Consider the following 23,475-nt stretch of genomic DNA (forward strand, 5'->3'; position numbering starts at 1 on the left):
TCTGTGTTCTCACCCCGCATCTAAAGTGCCTGGATACCAAAAATCCCAATTGCATCAAGGTAGGACTTGCAGCCTATAGCCCATGAGGTGACAGAGCATTACCCACTCGCTCTGGCATTTCAGCCCCAAAATTCCTTTTCAGTCCAGAACATGATGCTGCAAACCACAACACAGAGCATTTTGGCCCATCACAGCATACCGGATGGAGAAACCTCCCCACAAGCAATCCCACCACAACCACTTCAGCATTAAAGCAGTTCCATGTGCTTTCTGCTACATATAACCTCTCATCAAGGACTGCTTATACATGGGTTGCCATTAACTCTTGCATCTATGAAGTTTGTCTTATCAGAGACACAGTGACAGGAACTCCCGACTGGGCTGTTTTGAGTATTAACCCCCAGGCTCTATTCTCTTGTGTAGGAAATGCATTTGGCAACTGCACTCACTGGATTATCAACTCATCAACCGTGACACTTGGGATACTGAGTTTCTATGTTGCCTTTACAGATGAAGACAATGTTTTAGTACTTTAATATGCCCATTTATTAAACAGGAAGTCCTTCACAAATGATTCGATACTATATTGATCAAGATAAGTGTTAGAAAACTACCATTTTCCCTACATACAAAAATACAGACTTTTACCACTATGAAGACATGATCAGAAGAGTACCATGAAAATCTGTAGAGCTCAAGTCTTCAAATATGAGAAAGAAAAAAAAGACAGAAAGACAACTAAATAAAAAACAATTACAAAAAATATTGTGCCCATATACAAAAGATGGGAGAAGCAAAATGACATTTAAAACTGATAAATACATAATTTAAATTATGCTATAACAGTATGGATTTAAGAAACAAGACTGCTTTCTGTATTGCAAGACATTACAATTCTTCAGCTTGCAGTTTTTGTTTAGCATAAAAACCAACAGAAACGAAGCACACAACATATTGAAAAATCATTACTGGTGTAAAAACAAGTTGGAGGTTACATTTTCTTGTAGAGTTACTTTGCTTTTGAAATTGGTCAAGCATTAAGAGCACAAATTTCACACACAGAGCTGGAAGATGCTACACGTACACATGTGAGTTGCAGCTGTCGATATGGAGGGGACAGTGCTCACAGCTGGCAGGTACCGCCATAGAACGCACCTGCTTTATTAGCTGGCCATGTGTGCAGTTGGGGAACTTCAGCAACACTTACCAAAATAATGTGAAATTGCTTCAAGGCTGTGAATTGTCTCTATGTGCACATTTGCTAGTTTGTGATGTTCTCCAAATCCTTGATCAGGATTTGGTGATAAACGAGTACCTGATCTGCAGTCCCCTAAATCAATAGGGATTTTGCCTGAGTAAGGACAACAGAGTCAGGTTCTGCATTCACACATAGAGTACACTTGTAAGATTTTCCTTGGCAAAACGTTACATTTTTTTCTTACTTCAAAAGCAAAATACGAAGGGTATTACACAGCAGACTTGTGCTCATATGATAAAAGGAAAATTGCATCCCCTTTGCTCAGCCCGAGATGGAATTCTAACCCGCTGTTTCGACTAATACTTCAGAGCTGTTCACAATTACAAATGTCAGTATTGGACCTATATCCCCGAGGGACAGTCTTTCAGTCAGGCCTGGATGCTCCTTCCTCAGACATCATAAATTATGAACTAGAATCAGAATGCTTAGATTATGCCCACTGGTTTTTTTCTAGAGGATGCAGAATCAGCACTGAGGATGCAGACATCCCACACTGAGCATCTCTTGACACAAGTCTCCAGGAAAGAAATCTGGAGTATCTTCCAGCTGACATCAATGGGCTTTATCTCCATCTTTCAGGTAGCAGCTGACGGCAGAGCAAAAGTGAGACAATCTTCTGATTCGCCATGAAATCAGATTTACTGTTTAGTGCACAACAGGAAAGCAATGACTATAGTAGCCATAAAACTGGTATTACTGGAAACAAAGCACAATGAAACCAGAGATGCGTTAGTGACTCATATTACAAAAATAGTGTTTACTGGTTTACTAAATTTACATCTCTATTTTTGTGAATGACAAGTGTTTATACCACACATGGAAGGCACCCTAGGTGAAGCAGTTTTTCAGTATTTGCTTACAATTCTGTGAAAAGACATACAAAGTGTCAACTTTCAAATCAAAATTGAGCATTATATTGAGAAATAAATACATACTTTACTATTTTATTGTGGGTTCCTGAACCCTTACAAACTTCAACATATACAAATAGTTTCAAAATGACACTAACACACAAGAGAGTAAGTCTAGACAGATATAATGATTAGCCATTTGTTATATTATGTCATAAATGCTGTGACTTAAGTATAGAAATCATTTGAAAATGCAATAAATTGGCCACAATATATAAATCAAAATATTTTCTTATTCCAGAACTGTGATGTATGAATTAAAGCTGGATGAACTGTAGTGCTAAGATACGCTCTCCCTCCACAATATCCAACAAGTAGAAACTGGTAAACATTCAAGACTAAAGTATAAACAGTAGAAAAATGAAGGTAGCAATTGTTGTAATAAAAGGGTGCTAGCCAGAACCACTGTAACCTGTAGATATCAGGATAAATCTAACATTACTAAAAATATTTAGACAATAATGCTTCTGGGATTAAAAGATTACCAAAAGTGATAAATCAGCCTAGTTAAGAGAGGGTATTTTCTTTCAAACACATAAAGGTTTTAATTAAATATGTCTATTGAGACATTTGTCCAAAGCAAAACAAATACAATACCCTGAAATTTCCCATATTCTAAACAATAGTCTGTGACAGTCAGAACAGGCAGATGGTCATATTTCATTCTGTTACTCACATTCAGATGTTATTAAAATAGCTGCAGGGACCAGCCCCAATCAAAAAATAAGAAAAACCCCAGATACTCCATTAATGTGATCTGGCTATTGCTTTTTAAAATGCTCCTATGTCCTCATTCTGAATTAATGAAGATAGTTTCCATATACTTCCATATATGCTAACTGGCTTTTTTAAATGTTACCTATTAAGTCCACGGTATACAAATAAAACCTTCATAGTAAACACGAAGCTCTGTTATAAATATGTCCATCAAGGTAACTATGTATATTGAATATAAAATTAAATATCTTCTGTTTGCCAAGTATAATTTAAAAAGGAATACCTGTGGCTAGTTATTAAAAAAAAAATTATTAACCCATAGAGATTAAAAGGCAATTTCACTAACTCATCCATCCAGCACACTTAAAAGAGTTGCACTGGGATTCTGGATAGGCAACTTCATCTAATCATATCTTCATTATAAATAGTCAACATTTTGGGGCACAAGAACACTTCTGAAAGCTGCATATCCCAAAAGAAAATTACATTGTACTGTATACTCTAAATTAAAGGCTATCAAAAATCACAGTGTAAGCAGATTTTTTTAAAGAATATTTTTAGAATACAAATGGTTAAATTATAAAGAGATTTTTAAAAGACAATGTAAAAATAAGACCAAAACAACGAAGGAACCCTTTCAGGTTGGACAGCACTGCTCTGACTCTGTTAAACACATGTATCCAGGTGGCCAAGTGGCTAACAACATACCAGGAAAAACTCTGAAGTGGTATTCAGAGATTTCCTGAATATTTGCATAAATGCATTTTAACCATCTCCCTCTGTTAAAATAAAGTGAGGAGTATGGCATAATTTCTACAAACTATTTTCAAACATTTCACTGTTTCATGTACCTATTTCAGCTTCATTTTATATTATTACTTTTGTTGCCATTAAAATTCACATACACATCTCTAGCTGCACAGCCTTTTTGAGCTTTGTTGGCCCTCCAAACAATCCATTATTTTATGCTGTAAACAACAAGAACTAAGTACCCAATTTACAGAAACGCTACATGACATCTCTGTTCTTTTCGGTGGGACTGAGAAGGCTTCCTGCTAAATCCACAGAGCCCTTCTGATGCAAACACCTACATCCTGCAGGTCTCCAAACCAACTACTGCATTTCAGCTGAGCAGCCGTTCTCTTGATAATCACACGGATTTGTCAACATACAGCAGGTTTTAAGAGGCACCATAAACACCATCAGGGTAGAATCTCCTCACCACACCACCCAGCACGCACGGGCGTGGGGTCAGGACAGAGGAACAATCCTACACCTGTGCTTACTGCTCATTCCAGGGGTCTCTCCTTCGCTGTGAGGCACAGAAGCAATCTTTCCTTCTGCAGCTGCAGGTTATTCCTGTTCATGTATCATTCTGAAAGTACTGGATTGTTAAGTGTCACGTTCGGGCTCCTCTCTCCTTCGCACCCTTCGACACATCACAAATTCGTGATCAGGATTACGCCACCTTTTTATTTACCCTAAATACCTGCTGAAGATGTTTGGCTCCAGAGATTTCAGAATTAAGACCTGTTATTTATGCACCAATTTTCAGTATCAAGCTGTTCAGTATTTCATCTGAGCGGAAGAGAGGGTATTATTTTCTACACTATTTGAATTGCTATTAAGTTTGGGGCCTTTAAAATTACACCCTAAAAACATTATTCTTTCTTACTTGGGATTGTTGGGTTGGTTTGCGGTGGTTTGGTTTTGGTTTCCTTTTCCTCCTTGGTTGGGGAGGGGGCTTGGGGGGTTTGTTTGTTTTTCACAAAAGCGAACAACTGGGAACATTTACAAAGTTGTCATGAGACATGAAAATAAGAGATATACAGACAAGGACTAAGGAGGGGGGAGAGAAGGGTTGCATTAATAAAACCACGTGTTAGATAAGCATTTGCTGAGCCTGCACATCCCCAAAATAGCAAAGGTGATAAATACCACATTTGTTTAGGGACGTTAAAGTTCATGGAAAACTAGTGGTTAATTCACTCGTAACAGTCCACATGCAGCTTGTAGCAGATCAATTCTCCCACTGTGTTTTGCAGCACTTTAAGAACCAGTAAGTCTGCTGTGCTAGGAAGGGGCAATCATCACATGGTACAAAGTGATCTTAGGGAAGGAAGACTGGAAACTTTCCCCAGTTCTCCCCTCTTCCTTCTAGAATCAACAATACAATCACATAAAACAATTATAGATCGTATCAGCAGATGCACAGTGGAACACATGTGACAAAGCCTATAAAGAAGCTCCCCACGTTACTGATTTTATTTAAATTCACATGTGAGAGATCTTTTAAGTAAAAGATGAGAAGCAGCTTCCAAGGCAGAGCTCATTGCTGATGCCACGCTTCTGAATACAAAGTCCATGATGAATAGCACAGACTGAAATATGGGCATCAAATCTCTAGTCTCTCAAAAAAGGCAGAGGTAGATGAACTTCTAACCCTCTCAACTGCTAAGCATGTGGCTCCTACCAGAAAGCTCACGAACACATGCAGTACACCCATCAGCTTCCAAAGCCCTGGGGGAAAGAATAACATTTCCCCCAGCACATCCAGCCCAAACATCATCAGCTCTCATAAAAGAGATGAGCACCATACTTAAGCAAAAGGACGCTGGACACAGTATTCTTATCTTTCTTACATTGAAGCAGACAGTATATAGGTCAATGAAGAAGGCTTAAAAAAATTAAATATTAAAATGTAAGCCAGATGAGGCATGAATATACAAGATGAAAGGAACAAGTGGAGAGTAAGAAGGAATCAACTTTACTAAGAAGCAATGAAACTGTCAAATCGATTCTCAGTTATGGTTTTAGAAACTTCTATTGTGGGCAGTTTGCAGATCATTACAGGAACTTAGATAAACTTCAGCCAAGGCTGACAAAACTGAGCATGCACAGCATTAAAAGGAAAACATTCTTCCAATGCTATACAACAGTTGTTATGCTGTTGCTCCAATCATACCTTAGGCTTTAATTAATCTTTTGATATCTGTGCAAATGTACTGTCCCTTCTACATACAAAAACACCTGGACCACATACCTGAGGGCTTAGTTTGACAAAAGAGAACTAACCAGAACCATTACAGTTTTGAGCATGTCATTCCTAAAAGGTTCAACTGTTTAGCTTTAATTTAGTTTTTATTTACGGTGAGCTTTGAGTCCCTTTATGGAGCTAAACAGCACTCTTAAGGACTAAGGGAAATTATCCTTGTATGCTCAGCAACTACGAGCAATTTAGTGTCACTTTTCTGAGCAAGTTTCGAAAAAGTTAAAATTTTATCCTATTTTCTTCCCTCAGAGCTTTTTTATGATGACTGCAGTTTGGATAACAGTCTTAAAATATTACCACCTCTTCAATACACTGTATAAAATTAAGTCAGGGGGGTGGGGAAATCAACTGTGTATATATCATATGATGTTAATGTTTCAAATTTAGCTGTCTCTCACAGCTACTTTATTTCCCTTCTATATAATAAAAATAGTAAATAATGTCCCTGGAGCACTAAATGCTTCACTTACATTTTTAGAAAGGATATACTGTACAATACTAATATCATCTTGGGTCCCAAACTAAAGAAATTACAAATTCACATTTCTTTTTTCTGGTTTACAAAGTGTATCAGATAGTATTTTTTAAATTAATACTGAGTTCTACCCTGAAAGCTGTGCTAAGCTCAAGTCATGATGTAAGTAATACATAATGGCATACTGTTCTCAGCTCAAGAAAACTTACTTCACGTGTAAAAGCACTCAGGGTCATTCAGGTATATTATACTACATGATGAAGTATTACACTGTATGAGAAGTACAACTGTATCATTCTGCGTTTGTGATTCCAGCTAAAAGATAACAAAAGCTTTTCATTATCTCACTCCAGAAAAAGCTTACTGAAGTTACCCTTTCTCTAGCAAAGTAGAGGTATAAGGATTTGAAAGATACCAAATTCATAAATTTACAGATGCACAAGCCCTCCCACACCTCTGAAAAAACAGAATCAGCATAGGGAGAACAGGAGAAAAGAAAATGAAAAATGAATCCTAATGAAAAGCCTTTGCTATGCATCACCTAACTTCTGTTCCTTCATTTCCAACGAGGGTTCCGCTCTAAAAGGACAGGTCTTCTGGAGGGCAATATTCTGCACTTGAGTAAAGAGTTTGGTTTTTTTGAGGTGGGGGTATTTTGTTTTGTTTGGTTGGGGGGTGTGTGCTTGTTTGTTTGGGGTTTTTTGTTTGGTTGTGGTATTCTGGTTTTGAGGGTATTTTTAGTTGGGTTTTTTTGTTTGGTTGGTTGGGTTTTTTGTTTGTTTTTTGTTTGGTGGTGTTTGGTTTTTGTTTTGTTTTGTTTTTACAATCTTTATACAAACTGCTTTAGTGCCAGTTTACAATTCCAGTCTAGATATCCTTGTGCTACTTTTAAAAAGGTTATTAAAATAACTGACAATATGTACAAACTCTCCTTGCAAACTTTGCCAATACTAGGCAGAGTGCTGCAAAACAGCAGGGCTGTAACAACTCTACTGGCAATAATAAACTTCCATGCTGACCATGGAACTGTCATGTACTTTTCATGAAATGGACAGTGATCCTGGTGAGACACCACTCCAATAAAACATCTACGTTCTAAACCCATCAATAGAGGTTGGCTTATACAGTTCGATTTTTTTTTTTTTAACTGGTGTTCCCTTTGGCATTAACTTTCAATGAAACACAATAAAATGTTACTAGAGTAACTGGTAAACCATTATTCTTTAAGAAAATGCAAGCTTTCTTTAACCTCATTAATAACTCTTGCTGAATTTTAATCTCTGTCTTAGCCACTAAGGTGAAACGCACTGTAGACATCAGTAAACTGAAAACGGAAAGACATCAGTTTTGTCACTGTTTTTTCACAGATGAAAATAGTTCTCTGCTGCTTGATTCAAACATTGCAGTGTCCAGTTCACATCTGTCACTACCCCACTTCTCTCTGGTATTAAAAAGCCCAGGTACTTCTATTGATCTTCTCTTTGGTATAACCTGGTTTTCATATTTATGTGACCTATTGCAACATATTGCTGTTTGTTCCTAAGACTCCAATTAACTGCATTCACCCACTTAGGAGTACAACTACATAAGGACATAATGCAAGAAGTGTTCAATTCAAACATGAAATAGATTCAGGCATATGTGGCATACAGTTCGGCTAATTTCAAAGATTTCATCAGCTTACACCTGGAAGAAATTCAGCTCTAGAGATCTTCTGCCCCAGACATTTTCTTGACATAACATGCAGGCACGCATATGCCAAATAACGGATTACATATATGAATCACCAATCAAAAAAACAAAAAATCAAGGGACATCTTCCTACTAACATTATGACATGGTCTAACTGATTACTGCAGAATTCAAGTTTTGAGTAGAGAAAATATCCTCTTCAGTGGAAGTACAATTAAAATAAGAAAACTTCACTTAGGTAAAACTATTTCTAAACAAATCAATACAATCATATTATCCTCCAATTATCTAAACTAATTTTTCAAATAAATATTAGGGGAAAAATATGCAGAAACACCCAATTAAAAAATAAAAATATAAAAAAAATTTTTAAAAAAATCACTATTACCTACTACCAACAGATTTAATTTTAGAAAAAACGAACAATCCTCCAAGACAGAAAATATTTATCGTACGTGAATCACAATATTGCAACCTTAGAAACACTTTATAAACACATAATTTTTTGCTAGTTCTTGCTTACTCAAGGCTTCTCAGAAAGGTTGAACCTTAAAACAAAACAAAACTTTAAAAAAAAACACCCACAACACACAAACAAAAAACCCCAACAAAACAAAAAATCCACACCATCACCCACATCAGGAGAAAGAAAAAAGGCATGACTAGAATGGAAATCCATCAGATCACAACCCCTTCCTTCTCTATCATGCCCCTTCAACCTCCTTTTCTCCATCCTACCTCCCAATGATTTCTCATTTCAGAATGAAAAACAGAATGTATCCCAACATTCTCAGAAACCACATACTTGCACTTGATGCATTACAGTGACCATTCAGTAAGCATGCTAGTTTTACACAAGTTCGGACCTGGCCAACGCCATGCATGAACTGAATATGGCCATTTCAGAGTAACCCACAGGGTAACTATCTCAACGTCATAACACCACCAACCAAAAATGTGAAATGATTGTCCATTTCAGCTATGTAAGTGCACCAACAGTGAAACTGCAGGAGATATTACAGGTAAGAATTGAGCTGCGCTGCCAAGGCTGCATAAGGACAGATACAGAGAGTTTCTTGGACACGATACGTGGCTAAAGTTATTGCTATTTGCCCCTCACTTTCTTTTCGCATGTATTAAATTTACTTTTGGTTGATTTATTTCTTATATTAACCAAGCAATGTAGTGCTGGTCTTAGTGTTTATGACAAAGAAACACTGGCAGAACAGGTATATTCAGAGCTTGCACTTGAGAGACGGAAGGAAAGTACCATGCAGTTAATTCAAAACAATAACATACTTCAAAACACATATATACACTATATTATATAAAGTATATAATATATGTATATATACATGTGGACGTCTTAAACTGATCTTGCTTTTGAATGACCAACGTTTTCTGCCTTCACTACAACAGCTTCTGACTCAATGCACCTCTGCACAATGCAGCGCCGGGCATTCTTTGCAACCATCTGATCTTCGTTTTCTTCCTTAAAAAAAGAAAAAACTCTTTATTCTGTGAGGGAGTCAAGCACTTCTTTTCCCTTTGCAGTCCCATGTGAATGTTGCTTTCATGCATCCAGACGCTGAATCTCAGGGCGATGATCTACTTCTCTGGATTCTGTCCGAGCACGTATGTAATCACTGGTCTGCCGACTACTTTGTTGTCTGCTGTTCATTCGCCACTTTTTAATAGCTAAATACGTGTTCACAGCGTACACTGCCATTGCCAAGAAACCAAATATCTACAAGAAGTAGAAAGAATTGTCAAAGACAATTTTTGAAAACAAGAACAATAGTAGTTTCACAACAAATACCTCAGAAACTTAGTTTTCTACTTCATTTGCACTGACAAATCATCATGGTGTGTAAAAATGATGTTTTTCTTCTTCAATGAACTACAGAATCTGCAAAAGTGACTAAGATAAATGATCCCAGAAAACAAAGTTCTCTGTCTACAATCATGACAATTAAATCCTGTAATGCAACTTCAATGCAAGAACCTCTTGTAAAGAAGAATACAGCTCTTCATCCAACAGTTCATTCCTCAGGGTACACATGGTAGTAAATGAATGACAAGAGAACAGATGACCAGTCCAGACATCAGCCTGGAGAAGGAGCTAATCTGCAGTTCTTCCTATATGCTTCTGCACAACTGTTCTGTGATTTTCAACGTCCAGGTTTGGGGGGAGGAGGAAAAAAAAAAAAAAAAAAAAGGAAAAAAAAAAAAGAGGTTGCCAGCTCAAGCATAAAATTCATTTTCTTAGCTGTTCTAGATTGAAAATCCTGAAGTACTACTACACTCACTCCACAGAACAAAAATTATCCGTAGAGAGCAAGAATAATTCAGCGAACTATGTGTAAGCAGCTGTAATTTCTTGTGAATTTCTGGCTCTGTCTTTTCCATAGACTTGCAATACAGAGCATTATCATCTAAACTAGCTATAGAGAAAGAAGCAAGGCAAGTTCAACTCCTGAAAGTGTTCTCTGCAAGTCATTTTTGTTTGTTCTTGCCTCAAGCCTTAGGACAAACAACCCAAAGGATGCCAATACTTTAAAATGAAAATTAGCTTATAGCCAGCCATAAAATTACAAGTAAATTGAGATGGCAAAGGCAACAGGAATATTCATTGAACATGAGGGAAAAGTTATCTTCTATTAAAACTAAGAGTAAGTGTCATATACAAAGAAGTTCAAATTCTTACCACAGCAGCAATTTCTGCTCCAGTTTTATGGTTTAAAGCAGCAAGTACTACAGAGGCAATGAAAAAGAAGAAAGTGCTGAGTCCAGTGTTGACCAGATCCTAAAAAAATAAATTCATTAGCATTACTAAACAATGATTCTTTGCTTGCTTTTATTAGAAGTGATGAAATAGAAGAAGTGTCGAACAAGAACTCTAGTAACACATTCCCACATTCTATGCAGTTTATCACTTATCCAAAAGAAGGCAAAGATTATTACACAGGAAATGTAGCACGTGTGCGCATTAGTCTGTGGACTGAAGTCAAACAGCATGTACACAAAGCACCAGCGCGGGTTCTGGATGTATTACCTCAGTTTCTGCTGGGTTTATGAGAAACGTACTGTCAGCATAAACAATGAGAAAAGCTCTACCTCAACTGACACCAAAGTAACCTGAATATCCAGCTTTAGCACTTCAGGAACCTCTTGTTCTCTTTCACATCACAACAGTGCTCCACGCGCTGCCCAGATAGCAGTCCTACAAGTTCTTTGAGGCCTTTATTGCAGAAAACTGCACGTCCTATGCTATTTCTATGAGTACCAGCTGCCTGTATTGTGAGAACACATGGATTGATGCAATAAGTCTGTAAATAAATAAAATTGATGTTTCAAGCAGGCATTTTAGAACTCACGCACAGCAACACCCCAGGAGCACCTAAGTTTAGGGAAAATTCCTGCTTAGCTCCAAGCACAGAAAAATGACAGGTAACATGCAATTCAGTTATACATATGCCACATATGTCACTCAGCCTTCAGACAACTATGCTGCCATGCCTTAAATAAAGCAGGGTCATTAACATATCAGTGGAAGATAAGTAAGAATTCTGAATGTCAGCTATTGGCACAATTATGTCAATAAAAAAAACACCTGACCAGACTCAAGGGGGGGAAAAAAAAAAAAAAAAAGAGAGTTTGGACTTCTAGAGAAGAAATAAAGTGCAAGATTCATTAGGGACTAGCTGTTCAGTATGTTATTTGTGGCATCTTTTACAATTTTTTAAAAACATTCGATCCATATGTATACTGCACTGTATGTACCCTACGGAGATGCAGGAAATAACAGACTATCACGATAAATGAACGAACAACTAAAGTCAGGGAGCAAGGAGAGGTGAGGAAGAATCAGGGAATGGCAGTTCAGCACAAATATCCTGAAGGAACATGAAATCAGTGAGAGGCAAATACTGTCATAGCCAAAAGGGGTAGAAGAAAACCTGTATACAAGTTCAGTGTGTGATTTACAGTTCTGAGTTAAAGAAGAGGGGAGGAAATAAAAGAAAAAAGAGCGAGCATACTGAACATGCCAACTGCCACCATAAAAAAAAAGAATCCCAACACCACTCTTTAATTAGAATACAAGGACGAATTTGTTGTACTTGACCCTCTTCCTTCACAAGCTCACTGCCTGTTCCTGCTCCTCCACTTACTACACTTTTTTTTGTTGTCAAGTTCATCTTGTAAAGTGCTGTAGGAATTTAGGCTTAGAAAACTGAAGACATTACTGTAAACTTATTCCCCAGGTATGAATCTCATGACTCTGTTCCAGCTACACAGCAGAAAGACTTTGAAAAGACCATTGTCATCCAGCCACCCCCAAAACATCTGTTTTTCTAGCCATGATTGGAGAATGCTTTAGAAAGCAATTGTAAAAACTGAAAGTTTCTGGAGTTCTGTTATTCACAGGGAAAACTACCTGTGTTTTGGGAGTACTGACTCAGCGACAGCTGGTTGTCAAAATTAAGCATACCTGGGGATAAACTGTATGACATATCACTGTGGCCCAATTCTCATCTAAACGGAGTTTGCTAAGAAATCTGTGAGGTTTCCATTGCTCATTGCTATCTCCACCCACATGTTCACATTTCATCAGCCCAACTGTCTTACCAAATACTGAGGAAACAAAAGCAAACTGTGGGTTTCAGAAACTCCTACCATCTTTCCACCTGCTAGTGCATCATCAGAGATACACTTTTTCATCTCTGTTCAATCTTACTGGTACTTACGGCATCAAACGAAATCGGAATGTCATGAAATAGTTATTGCAGTTTTAATCTTATAACTTTTTACTTTGCTGAGATAAAGAAATAGAGATACTAGAAAATGCATGGCATTTCACAATTTCTCCAAGTATCCTCCTCTCCAACTTTGAGTTTAGCGGTTTTAACTGTGCTTCTGGGGTTGCAACAAGGGCTGTGGTTCTCATCTGCACAAACTTTTCCTCACTACAGGGGAAATCTCACTACATATGACAACAGATACCATACTCAATGGTGTTCAACATTTTCCTCAATTCTCTACAGTAAACTCACGTATGTCACCAAGAATGCTGAAACTAAATACTGAGGAGAGGGCAGCTATGTTCTTGAATAATTTAAGTAAAAAAATTTAAAAGTTTAGTTCAACCCAAGGTCAAGCTGTATATTTCACTACCAGAGTACATTTGGCAGCTATATGCTTGAATAATTTAAAGAAAAAAAATTAAAAATTTAGTTCAACCCAAGGTCAAGTTGTGTATTTTATTACCAGAGTAAATTTGCCACCTATAGGAATGACCTACAGAATGGAAATAAAATCCTAGAAGAAATAACTCTGAAGAACATAGTAATTGCAGTAGGTAAGCATCCCAAAATGTGATGCCATGACAAAAAAGAAAGGGAGGAGAAAAAGCAATCATACATTCCTTTGGACATATGGACACAGTAGGTGTAAGGTGGTAATCTTACCTTTGCAAGGGATACTGGAATGCTGCATCCTGTTCCGGTAGCCACATTTTTAAAAGTAAGTTGAAAAATTGGACAAGGCACAGAGAAGAGCCACAGAAGTTATTTGAAAGGAGGAGGAGATTTCTCACAGTATGAATCAAAGAACCTAAACTGCTTTGAATATTGAAAAGATTGAGCTGTGTACATGAAGACTCCAGTGTTCCAACAATCAAAAAACAGTAGCTGTTTTGAAAGTTTAACATAGAAAATCACAACAAAATTAATAATATAACAAAATCAACAGCTGCAAAGTTAAGAGCAAAGTCATATTCAACATGAAATAAATTTAACTGTAAGGGAGGCAACCATCAGAACAAACAGCCAAAAATGTCTTTAATATTCTACCTTTTCACTTCTTATAATCCAGATTATGTTTTTTCAGACACACATTCTGTACTTCCTTAGTGCCATACTTTAAATGGATGGCACATAATGCTCTATGATTTATGGAGTCAGATGTGCTTATTAGTTAATCTTGCTGACCTCTGTCTTTTTGAATCTGCTACCTCGATTATCTTGCCAAAGGAGAATAGTACAAGCAGGACAGTGAAACCTGTCCACAACACGACAGACATTATCACCTGTCTCCATGCTACATATTGACTAGAAGGCTTCTTGTAAGAAGTCTGAAATACTGCTGAAATTAGACTGCTGGTGCCTTTGTCATACTTTTTCCAGGAAACCAAAGATGTTAGAAACTTTGTCGTCATCACTGGCATTTTATTTCATTGTTCTCTTTACAAAGAATATCAAATCTATCCTTGCAAAGAATCCAACAATTCAAATCTAAAGAAATTATTCCATCTTGAGGTTCCAATTTATTTGTTTCTCCAATTCCATTTTTCCTGTTTAGATCAAAACTTTTTAATGCAATTAATATTTGATTCACACTTATACAATTAAAAAAAAAATTAAAACTAACGCAGTCTTCCATATCCACAGATCAGATTGTTTTGAGCTGAAGGAGCAATGACACTTATCAATAACGCTGTCATACCAATATATAATGGTAACATCACAGATAGAAATATCAGTGGAGGTTTGGTTTTAATCCAAAATTTGGTACTTACTACTTAGAGAAGAAATATAAGGAAAAAAAAACAACACACAACACTTTGGTTTTGGACAAAGTCAGAGCAGAAGCAAAAGAGAATGAATTACAGCAAGAATTCAAGAAGTAAAGGACACTCCCTAAAATAACGTTGCTTTTTTCCACGTAAGAGAAAATGAATAATCGTGGCAATAAACAGAATAAACTAATTGAAAAAAGATGAGCCGTTTCAAATCTGGCCATGATGGAGCTGAAGTTCTTGCTATTATATTTATAGACAAAGTAAAAACCACATCACACAGATAGAAGAATTTCTGCTGAAATTACAGCAACCTCATGAGACAGTATGCTGTGCCATAAAATACTGTACAAAGCTGCCATCCATAACAGAGAATAAGATCTATGAGCTGAATCAAATCCACTCTAGACTGCTGCTGCTCCCTTTTTCCTTTCCAAAATGATTTAAAATGAAAGACTGACTTCTTGTCACTTGCTAGTTGTTCGCAAGTCACTCTTATCAGTCACCAATGCTCCTGTTAGCCCAAAGGAGAGTATCCAAGGACATAATTTGCTACTGCCATCCCCAGCCATCTGCCCACTCAGAAGGAGCAGAAGAGGAATCTTAACTTGCGGAGGAAGATGGGTTTATGCCAAGACAGCATTTTATACTAAAACAGGGTGAGGCTTTTGTTCTGCTGATTCTGCTGTAAAGGCTGGAAACTCTAGAAGAGAAAAGTGGACAGCATCCTACAGTCTTTTGCTTTTAAGGGTCTGGGCAGGTATGGTTCCTGGATTAATGAGGACAGAGAAGCTGAACTGGTGCTATGAACAAGAGCTCTGCTAACAGGCCTGAAAACTCCCATGAAGTAACTCCTGAAAGCTGCAGGGGACACCAGCTTCAAAAGCTGCTGTTACGTCCTCCTGTTTGTGCATTACCAGGAGACGGCTCTGATGCTCAGAGGCGCGTCAGTAATATCCACACAGCTTTATCCATCCCTCTCCATGACTTCACATATCCAAGCTTTTAAGAGACATTCAATCAACATAACACGCTCTGCCTTTTTATCCCATATTTTGTGGTGAAGTAAGAGACTGTACAAGTGAGCAGGTACTATTTAAAAGGGAGACAGTGCCATACTGCAGTTGTAATTCGTATAAACAAAAATATGACATTTAAACCGGTGGTTGCTTTTGTCATTTGCTTTCTGAAATCCAAGAGTTTCTATTTAAATGGAGTTTAAAGTAGCTAAATGAATGTAATCTGGAAAAGAAGCCTGCACATTTCAGCAGCTTGACTTTGTCACAAAAGGTGACAGAAGTTAAGGGCCTGCTGTTGTCCAGGTTATTTTCCACAAAAGAGAGAGCTCAAAGTAAGGATTCCTTTTAGCTGTCTGGGTTTTGGCAGCTTGTTTTCCCGTTGGCAGGGGAAGGGAGGGGAAGTGTGGTTATTGGGGTTTTGTTGTTTTGGTTTTTTCTGCCTTTTTAATTTTTTTTTTGTACATCGTCTCTAATTTTTCCTCCAACCAGTACTTCACTTGCAAGGTTTGGGAACTTCTTCCCTTGTTTCTACATGAAGCTATCAATTTGAATTTTACAAACATACTGGTTAGTCCTCTCAGACAAGTACACTGGTCAAACTCCCATAATTTCACTCTACAATCATACTATTAAACACTGTACCAGCATTTTCCACCACAATTAAAAATGGAAACATGGTTTCTCAAGTAAAAATAAATCGCAGGTAGAAGAAATAGAATTAACTATATGAGCACTGAATTCCACCTCTTTTTCTCATTTATTTAGGCTTACATAAGTACAAGAGCCTTATTCAAACACTACATTCTGCTACCCCAAGATTTACATCAGCATCACTTCCCCCTGATGAAACAGCTCATGACTAATGATTTCAGCAATCTGTCAGTGGCCAGAGGGCTGGATTCCTGCTGTGCAGACAGAGACACCAGAGTGCCCGCCTCATAGCGCGGGGCTGACGGTCCCCACGGGTCCCTCGTCACACGCGGCAGCCCCCAAACGTCTCCGGCATTCACCTGCAGGTGCTCCTGAACAGGAGCTTCGATCCAGCCCCAGGTGTCTGGCACTGCTGTAAATCAGTTCCATTTACAGCATCTCAAGCGAACTATGTAAAAAAAAGCCCTGAATTAACACATGTGGCTTTCAAAAGCCTCAACCAACTCTCCGAAAGGTCAGGGACAAGCTATGATTTTGAAGAAGTGGAAGTAGTGGCCTCAAAACCAAGATTCATATTATTTTCTTCTCATTTCTAACTATTTTTGAGTTAGAATACAAGGTCTGTTAGATGTAGTGACTCTGCTGTAAATGACAAAACAAGTTCCTGAATGAATGCTTCCACAAGGCCCATTTCATTTTGGTTTCTTGATGATCACCTGCCTATTTCCCTCTCAGTTCTTTCTCAGCTGCTCCTCACTGCTTTCCCTGCATGTTTTTCCAATAGCAGTCCTGCAGAGACAGGACCAGCAGCCATCACAAAGCAACAGTCCTTACTAGCAATAACTACCGAACCATGTAATATTTCTTGTATTTAAAAGGTGTGTTTGTATTTCTTAGGAATAATGTGTAATTGTTTATACCATGCTCCAAACGAGAACTGTCCAAAACCAGCACTAACCCAGTGGAAATTAATTCTGACAATTTTTTAAAATTTGTAAAATATCCATTTTTATCCTTAATAGGTATTGCTATTTTGACAGCAGTAAACATAAAAGTGAAGGATGACTTTATTTCTCATTCAAGAGCTATGCAAGCCAAAGAAAATCAAGATGTTTTTTCAAAACAGAAGAGGGGAAAAAAAATTTTGGAAAAAAAAGAAAACAAAAGAAAACAAAAGAAAAAAAAAAGGATTGCCCCCTGAATGCCTTTGAACTACAGCTTTGTAATGACACTCTTCAGAGCCAGGGTTGGCATAAGACAGTTTGACATTCTGGCACATCAGATTTTCTGCAAGCCAATTCAGTGTCAGTTGCTTGCACACAAAGTTTCATCTCTGTAACAACTGATAAAACCCCAACCCTGCAAAGATGATGAAACAAGTGTTCAGGCAGCACAAAACACAACTGCTGATGTGCGCCCTCAGAGACACACCTGACTCCTGGCATTTTCTCCCTGCAGCCCTGCTTCCCTGGGACTGAATCCAGGCTAACGAGCCCGGCTGAACTCTAATTAGCTTGTGGTGTGATCAGTTCTGTGCCTTGTCTTTGAAACTGCTGTAGGCTGAAAAACTCCATATTCAGAACTGCACACACAGAAAATACACTACCAGAGTTCCAGTTCATGTCTAAAAATAAAAATCAGCAGTCAAAATCTATTGGAGGATTTTTTTTTCCTACACACAGACATGAACAGTCCATTCCGCCAGCAGATTAAGCAATGATTTACATCTGTAACGACTCTGATTTCTCTCATCATACAAATTTTCATCCAAGAGACGCTATCAAATTCCAGTAATCTCAGCTGTTGGCCATCACTTTTCCGCCTCCCCAAGTCATCTCAGTTCTCAGCCATGAAAAACAGGTACAGCAGCATCACAGTGGATCCACTCTGCAGTGACAGTCGGAAAGCCTGGCAAACCACATGCCAGTTCACCCAAACACTGGAGTGAACGACAAACGCTCCTGTTACCTTTCCTACCCCGCCTCTGCTTCTAGAGGGCCATGTCATCCACACTTTGGCTGCAAGATCTTAAGCTCTCCCAGTAGACCACATTAGATTCAAATAATGAATTAAAAAAACAAAAAAAGGATAATTTAGCCAAACACAAAATTATAGCAAACATTCAGTTCTTAGTTAACTCTGAAAACACACATTTCAAAGCAGCAGCTCCTCAGTTAAGCAGAGATCTCCCCTGTGCCACTTGCTAGTCTCCTTGCAGAACAGGCTCCCTTTGAGCTGTGAAGCATAAAGGAAATGGAAATTTCCACTGACATCTTTCCCAGCTTTTGCATTTTTGCATAATATTGATAGTCCTGCACAACGCAGACAAGTGACTGCTCTTTCATCTTACTGTAACCGACCTGCCTCTTTCCAAAACATGCAAGCAAGGTTCTTTCCTGCCTCACCAGCTCCATGTTTCTTCCAGGTTTACCACAGGAAAATGTGAAAATGGCTGCCAAGTTTCTAATTAGGATCAAAACAAAGCTCTTTTTCCCAAATGGCTAAAAATATATATTTAAAAAATTGTACATTTGCATATCCATTAGATGCTAGTATATACTGATCCATGTTTTCATTCCAGCTGGGGATAGTGGACATCAGGCAATATCCACAACACATTAGAAAGATGTTTAATTTTAATAAAGTACTAAAGGAAACAAACAATCCTGTGTTGGACAATAGCAGTTGCTGGCCTGGTACTTTCTAATAGGTAGGATCATTTGAAAGCAAATGGTTTCAAATGCTTCCTAGAAGTCTGAGTGCTGTGTTTAAAGGAAGACTTCTTCCTAAATTTAAGACTATTAAATTCTTTCAAGCACTCTACCAGCCTCTTCTTCTCATACAGCTTCTAAAAAGCAAAGTTTGAGACTTTTCACAGGGGAAATACCCATTATAAAGTCATATTTTTTTTAAAGCATGTATATTAATGAATTTATACCTAAGCAGGAGTGACTTCCTCCTAAAGCATTCAGGAGTGTGAAACTGTTGCCAGAAAGCAGCTCCTGTGACAACTGTCATATAGAGAGGCTGCAAAATTATTCAAAATAGCCATTCAAAACACAAGAAAGTACTAAATATTGAAAGAGGCAAATAATGTTTGAATATACATCTAAACTGAAGAATAAAATGCCAAAATAAGCCAAAACAACCACATTCAGACACAACTCTACATTCTTACATTTCCTACTAACTTTGCTGTAGTAATCTCGCAGAAGTGCTTTATCAGCAGCCTTCGATCCCCCACTCTGTAGGTGCACCAGCAGACTACAGCTATCTGAATAAGGAAAATACTCCCACGCTGCTCTCAGAGCACCAGTCCTATCAGACTAATGATTGTTGAAGTCAATAAGCAATACCAGAAAGAAGGAAGGTCTCATCAGTTAATGGAAGTCAGAAGCTTCCAGTTCTCACTAATGTTAAGAGATCTTTGATATAATAATTGAAGAAGCATTTCATCTTCAGTACAAAACAAAAAAGAGACTTGCGACATCACGATAATTTACCTCTACCTCTGCTGACGTGGCAATATGAACTATAGCAAAAGCATTTGCAGAGTATTTCATTGGCCCTTCAGGCTGAACTCCAACCATGTCATTGCTCTATGCCATTCAGGCAGAGGGTTCAGAGTGTGGCCATTGCCCTAAAAACTAAAATACTTTTTTTTTTAAAAAAAGCAAACAAAAAAACCCCACACCACAACTGGTTGGATTTTTAAGCCCTCTTTTCTCTAAAGATCTCTAACAGAGTGCTATGCAGAGACAAGTAATGCTGCACTCAACGCAACCACTCTTGTCACTCAAATACCATAAGAGGTCAGAGTGGCTGAAAGGACCTACCAGCTACACACAGTAACATCCACGGCATTACTTGGGGGGAAAGGCAGAGAGCTGCAGTTAAGCTTCTGTACTTATGTATGTTCAACCTATTGTCAAAGTGTTCTGGCAGGCAGTAAAAGTGTGCCACAGCGCTCAACGACAGAGCAAAAGGTACAGATATACAGAAACAAGAGTACGCAAAATCATTAAACTGACTCTTCCAGAGACACAACTTCAGCTCAGCCATGGTCACCATGCAACCACTGTATGGTCTCCTGATAAAATGTCCTGGTCAAACTTCCTTTGAACATAAGCCACACCTGGTATTCACTGCGAAAGCACTTGCATCACACCAGCAAAACCATCATGTATTTTATGTGACACTGATGCACTTACACACACTTGTTATCATGCTCTTGTACATCCTACCAGAGTGTATAGAACTGTGTGGTATAAAAAGATGGTCTTCAATTGCTGTTACAAGCTGTCAGGCTGTTGTGATGCTCATTAAACAACTAGACTGGCAAGAGAAATACAGATTACCTTCTCTCTGCAGCTGCCACTTTTCAGCAAAGATAAGTGGTGACACTACTGGCAGAACAAAGACAAAAGCAGCAAAGGCAAGATAAAGTAGAAATACTCCAGTGGTTCCACTGGTTTTGTTTCCCAAGCCTCCTGGATCTCCTCCACCTACAGGTACAAGTCACAGTTGACAGTCCATCTAATCTATCTACCAAGTACTCTTAGGAAGAGTTCCTCAATAAATCATGCATCCCCAGGGTGCAAAGGATCATCTAATTCCACATTCCAGTCTCATTTTAGTCATTTAGGCTTCTAAACCGTTACTGCAAATGTACAAATTACAACATAAATTACATTAAAAACAAACTTTTAAAAATCACACAGACGCCTAAAAAACCTCTGGGACTGGTCTCCAACACTACTTACAAAATTACTGTTATAAGTTAGAACATAGGCACATATGTATCTGTACTGTCCCAAGAAGTTAATATAAATATCGTCCTTGAAGTTGACAGACCTTTTGCTAGAGTGACTAACGTTGATTTTGTGACCTGTGTTTATGCAACCCAATCTGAAAGTTTAACTCATAGTACAGGATGGAAATAGAGACTTGGACAAAAGGAATGTGCACTGCCAGCAGTTCTCTCCCTAAAACTCCTCATATTTGAGAATACATCAAGCATTGCCAGTCAATGTTTAATAGCTATGTGTGTAAGCAATTCAAACCACCTGATTTTCAGAGACAGCACATAATTTTTTACACTACCACCCGATGATTGCATTAATCTGTGTAAGAAAATATATGTAGCATAGCTGTCCTAATATAAGAAACAGCTTAAGAGAGAACAACGGGTTACTGTAAAAACAGCATCTGTCAAAGTTAAATAACTACAGGCTGCATTTTTATCCACTTCATCCACAAACAGCAATTGCTGACATTAGCAGGAAGTTTTTTCCTTCAAAAGAGAATCTGCTAGAAGACAACTTTAATTCTATTTAATGTTGTTTAATCTTGCTACTTTTCAAAGCCCATTCTGCTATTAGTATTCAAAAAGAAATGTAAGTAAAATGTATGCTTTACTCAGCACAAAGAACACCCGTACACAATCTTAAACAAGACTAGAAAGTACAGTTCAAAGACCAAACTTAAAAACAGACTTGCAGCTATTTTTAACAGAGCGAGGATTTGTATGAACTTACAGTAAGATTCCAGTTGATCTGCGGTATTCTTGTGTGAAGATTTAGACTGAACATAAGCAACAGAACTCCAGTAACCACTAATGCACTACAGCTCACAAACTCGAAGAAATAAAGGCCTTCACAAGGGGAGCATTCCATGATGGTCTCTATGCAGATGAATGCAATCAGTGCCAAAACCTAGGAAGAAAAACAAGGGAAAAAAATATAAATAGATTTCCACATTTTGAAAGTAGCCGCAAGTATTCCTGAAATTTCCATTGGGAACATGATCAGTTTACACTCAGGAATGTGTGATTTTAGTTTATAACAGGGCACTGTCTAAAGAGCAAAAACAAAAGCAAATTAATGCAAGACTTTCTGGATATCTCCTGTTCAACAAAGTATATTTTAGCAAAATTACAAGGAGCCTAACATCAAAATGACTGAGACACCCAGAAGGGCACGAAACCCCTTCAGGCCACTGGCTTAATGTGCAAATGGCACTTCAGACATTTTATTTCATTTTTCAGTCATGATATGCTATTCCAAAACTTGAAGGTGGAATGCATTTGTCTATTGGGCCAACCTCAAGCTCAATTACATAATAGGAAAAGTGTGATTATGAAAGACATTTTAATAAAGCTATTATTTAAAATTCACTATCAACTTGATATCTAAACCAATACAAAATAGATTCAGGATCTCTACCAGCATCCAGAAATACCTGCCTCTCCATGCTTTTAATCATTAATATGCTATATTTCAGACAAAAACATTTTATAGTTCTCTTATAATACATTAAAACAAGCAGCTAATAGATGAAGTAAAAACTCCTGGTGCTGCAAACTCATACATCTAACTGGGCTAATGGTTAGTCACACTAAATTCAGAAGATTTCTTGGTAGAGTTAACACAAATGCAGACTTTTGCAAGATGAGAGTTTAATTTACTATTTAGGATAAAACAATGAAACTCACTATACTTTAAAAAAATCTGCCCCACGGACAAAACTAAAATATATAAAAATCACACACCAACATTAGTTACCACTGATAGCAACCACCTTGATACCAGTAGACACCACAAAGTATACAATTCACAAATGTTAGTGTATAACTGGTAAAAGGAAAACTGTTGCATGGATGGTTTTCTTCTGCTCTTTGTTTGTTTGTAGTTTGTTTGTCTTTTAATTTTCCATGGCAAGCAAGGAAGGCCCTAGGAGTATTTTGCTTTGGTTTTCAAGACAACAACCTCCCTACCCACTCACTTACATTTTTCAGAAAGAATTCACTTTTTTTGCTCTGCCACATAATTCTAGTAAGATCATAGGAAGTCGCTTCAATTTGAGGACGAATAACTCACGGAGGTAGCCTCCTCAGAGCTAAATATTCCATAACTTGAAGGTTTTGCACAAACAAAACATAAGGTTAAAAGATTGACAGAAGCTACAATACAAATCAATTTATGCTAAATCCTTCTTTGCCAACTCCAATAATGCTTTACAAATACACTTTTTTGCAGCACTTTTTATGCTTCATCCATTAACTTATCATCGAATCATTTTGGTTGGAAGACACCCTCAAGATCATTGAGTCCAACCATAACCT

General features: G+C 37.7%; 1 protein-coding gene across 1 annotated transcript in view; it reads right to left on the minus strand.

Annotated features, from left to right (window-relative positions):
* Positions 1–546: 546 nt before the first annotated feature.
* Positions 547–23,475, minus strand: part of CMTM4 (CKLF like MARVEL transmembrane domain containing 4) — a 42,429-nt gene continuing 19,500 nt past the window's right edge. Inside the window, exons 2-4 of the mRNA XM_065640759.1 lie at positions 21,890–22,066; positions 10,813–10,911; positions 547–9,852 (exon numbers count right to left, since the gene is read on the minus strand). Of these exons, the coding sequence (XP_065496831.1) occupies positions 9,679–9,852; positions 10,813–10,911; positions 21,890–22,066 (450 nt within the window). The 3' untranslated portion in view covers positions 547–9,678. The remainder of the gene's footprint in view (positions 9,853–10,812; positions 10,912–21,889; positions 22,067–23,475) is intronic.

Source organism: Caloenas nicobarica, chromosome 9 (assembly GCF_036013445.1).
Source record: "Caloenas nicobarica isolate bCalNic1 chromosome 9, bCalNic1.hap1, whole genome shotgun sequence".
In the NCBI taxonomy this organism is placed as follows: domain Eukaryota; kingdom Metazoa; phylum Chordata; class Aves; order Columbiformes; family Columbidae; genus Caloenas; species Caloenas nicobarica.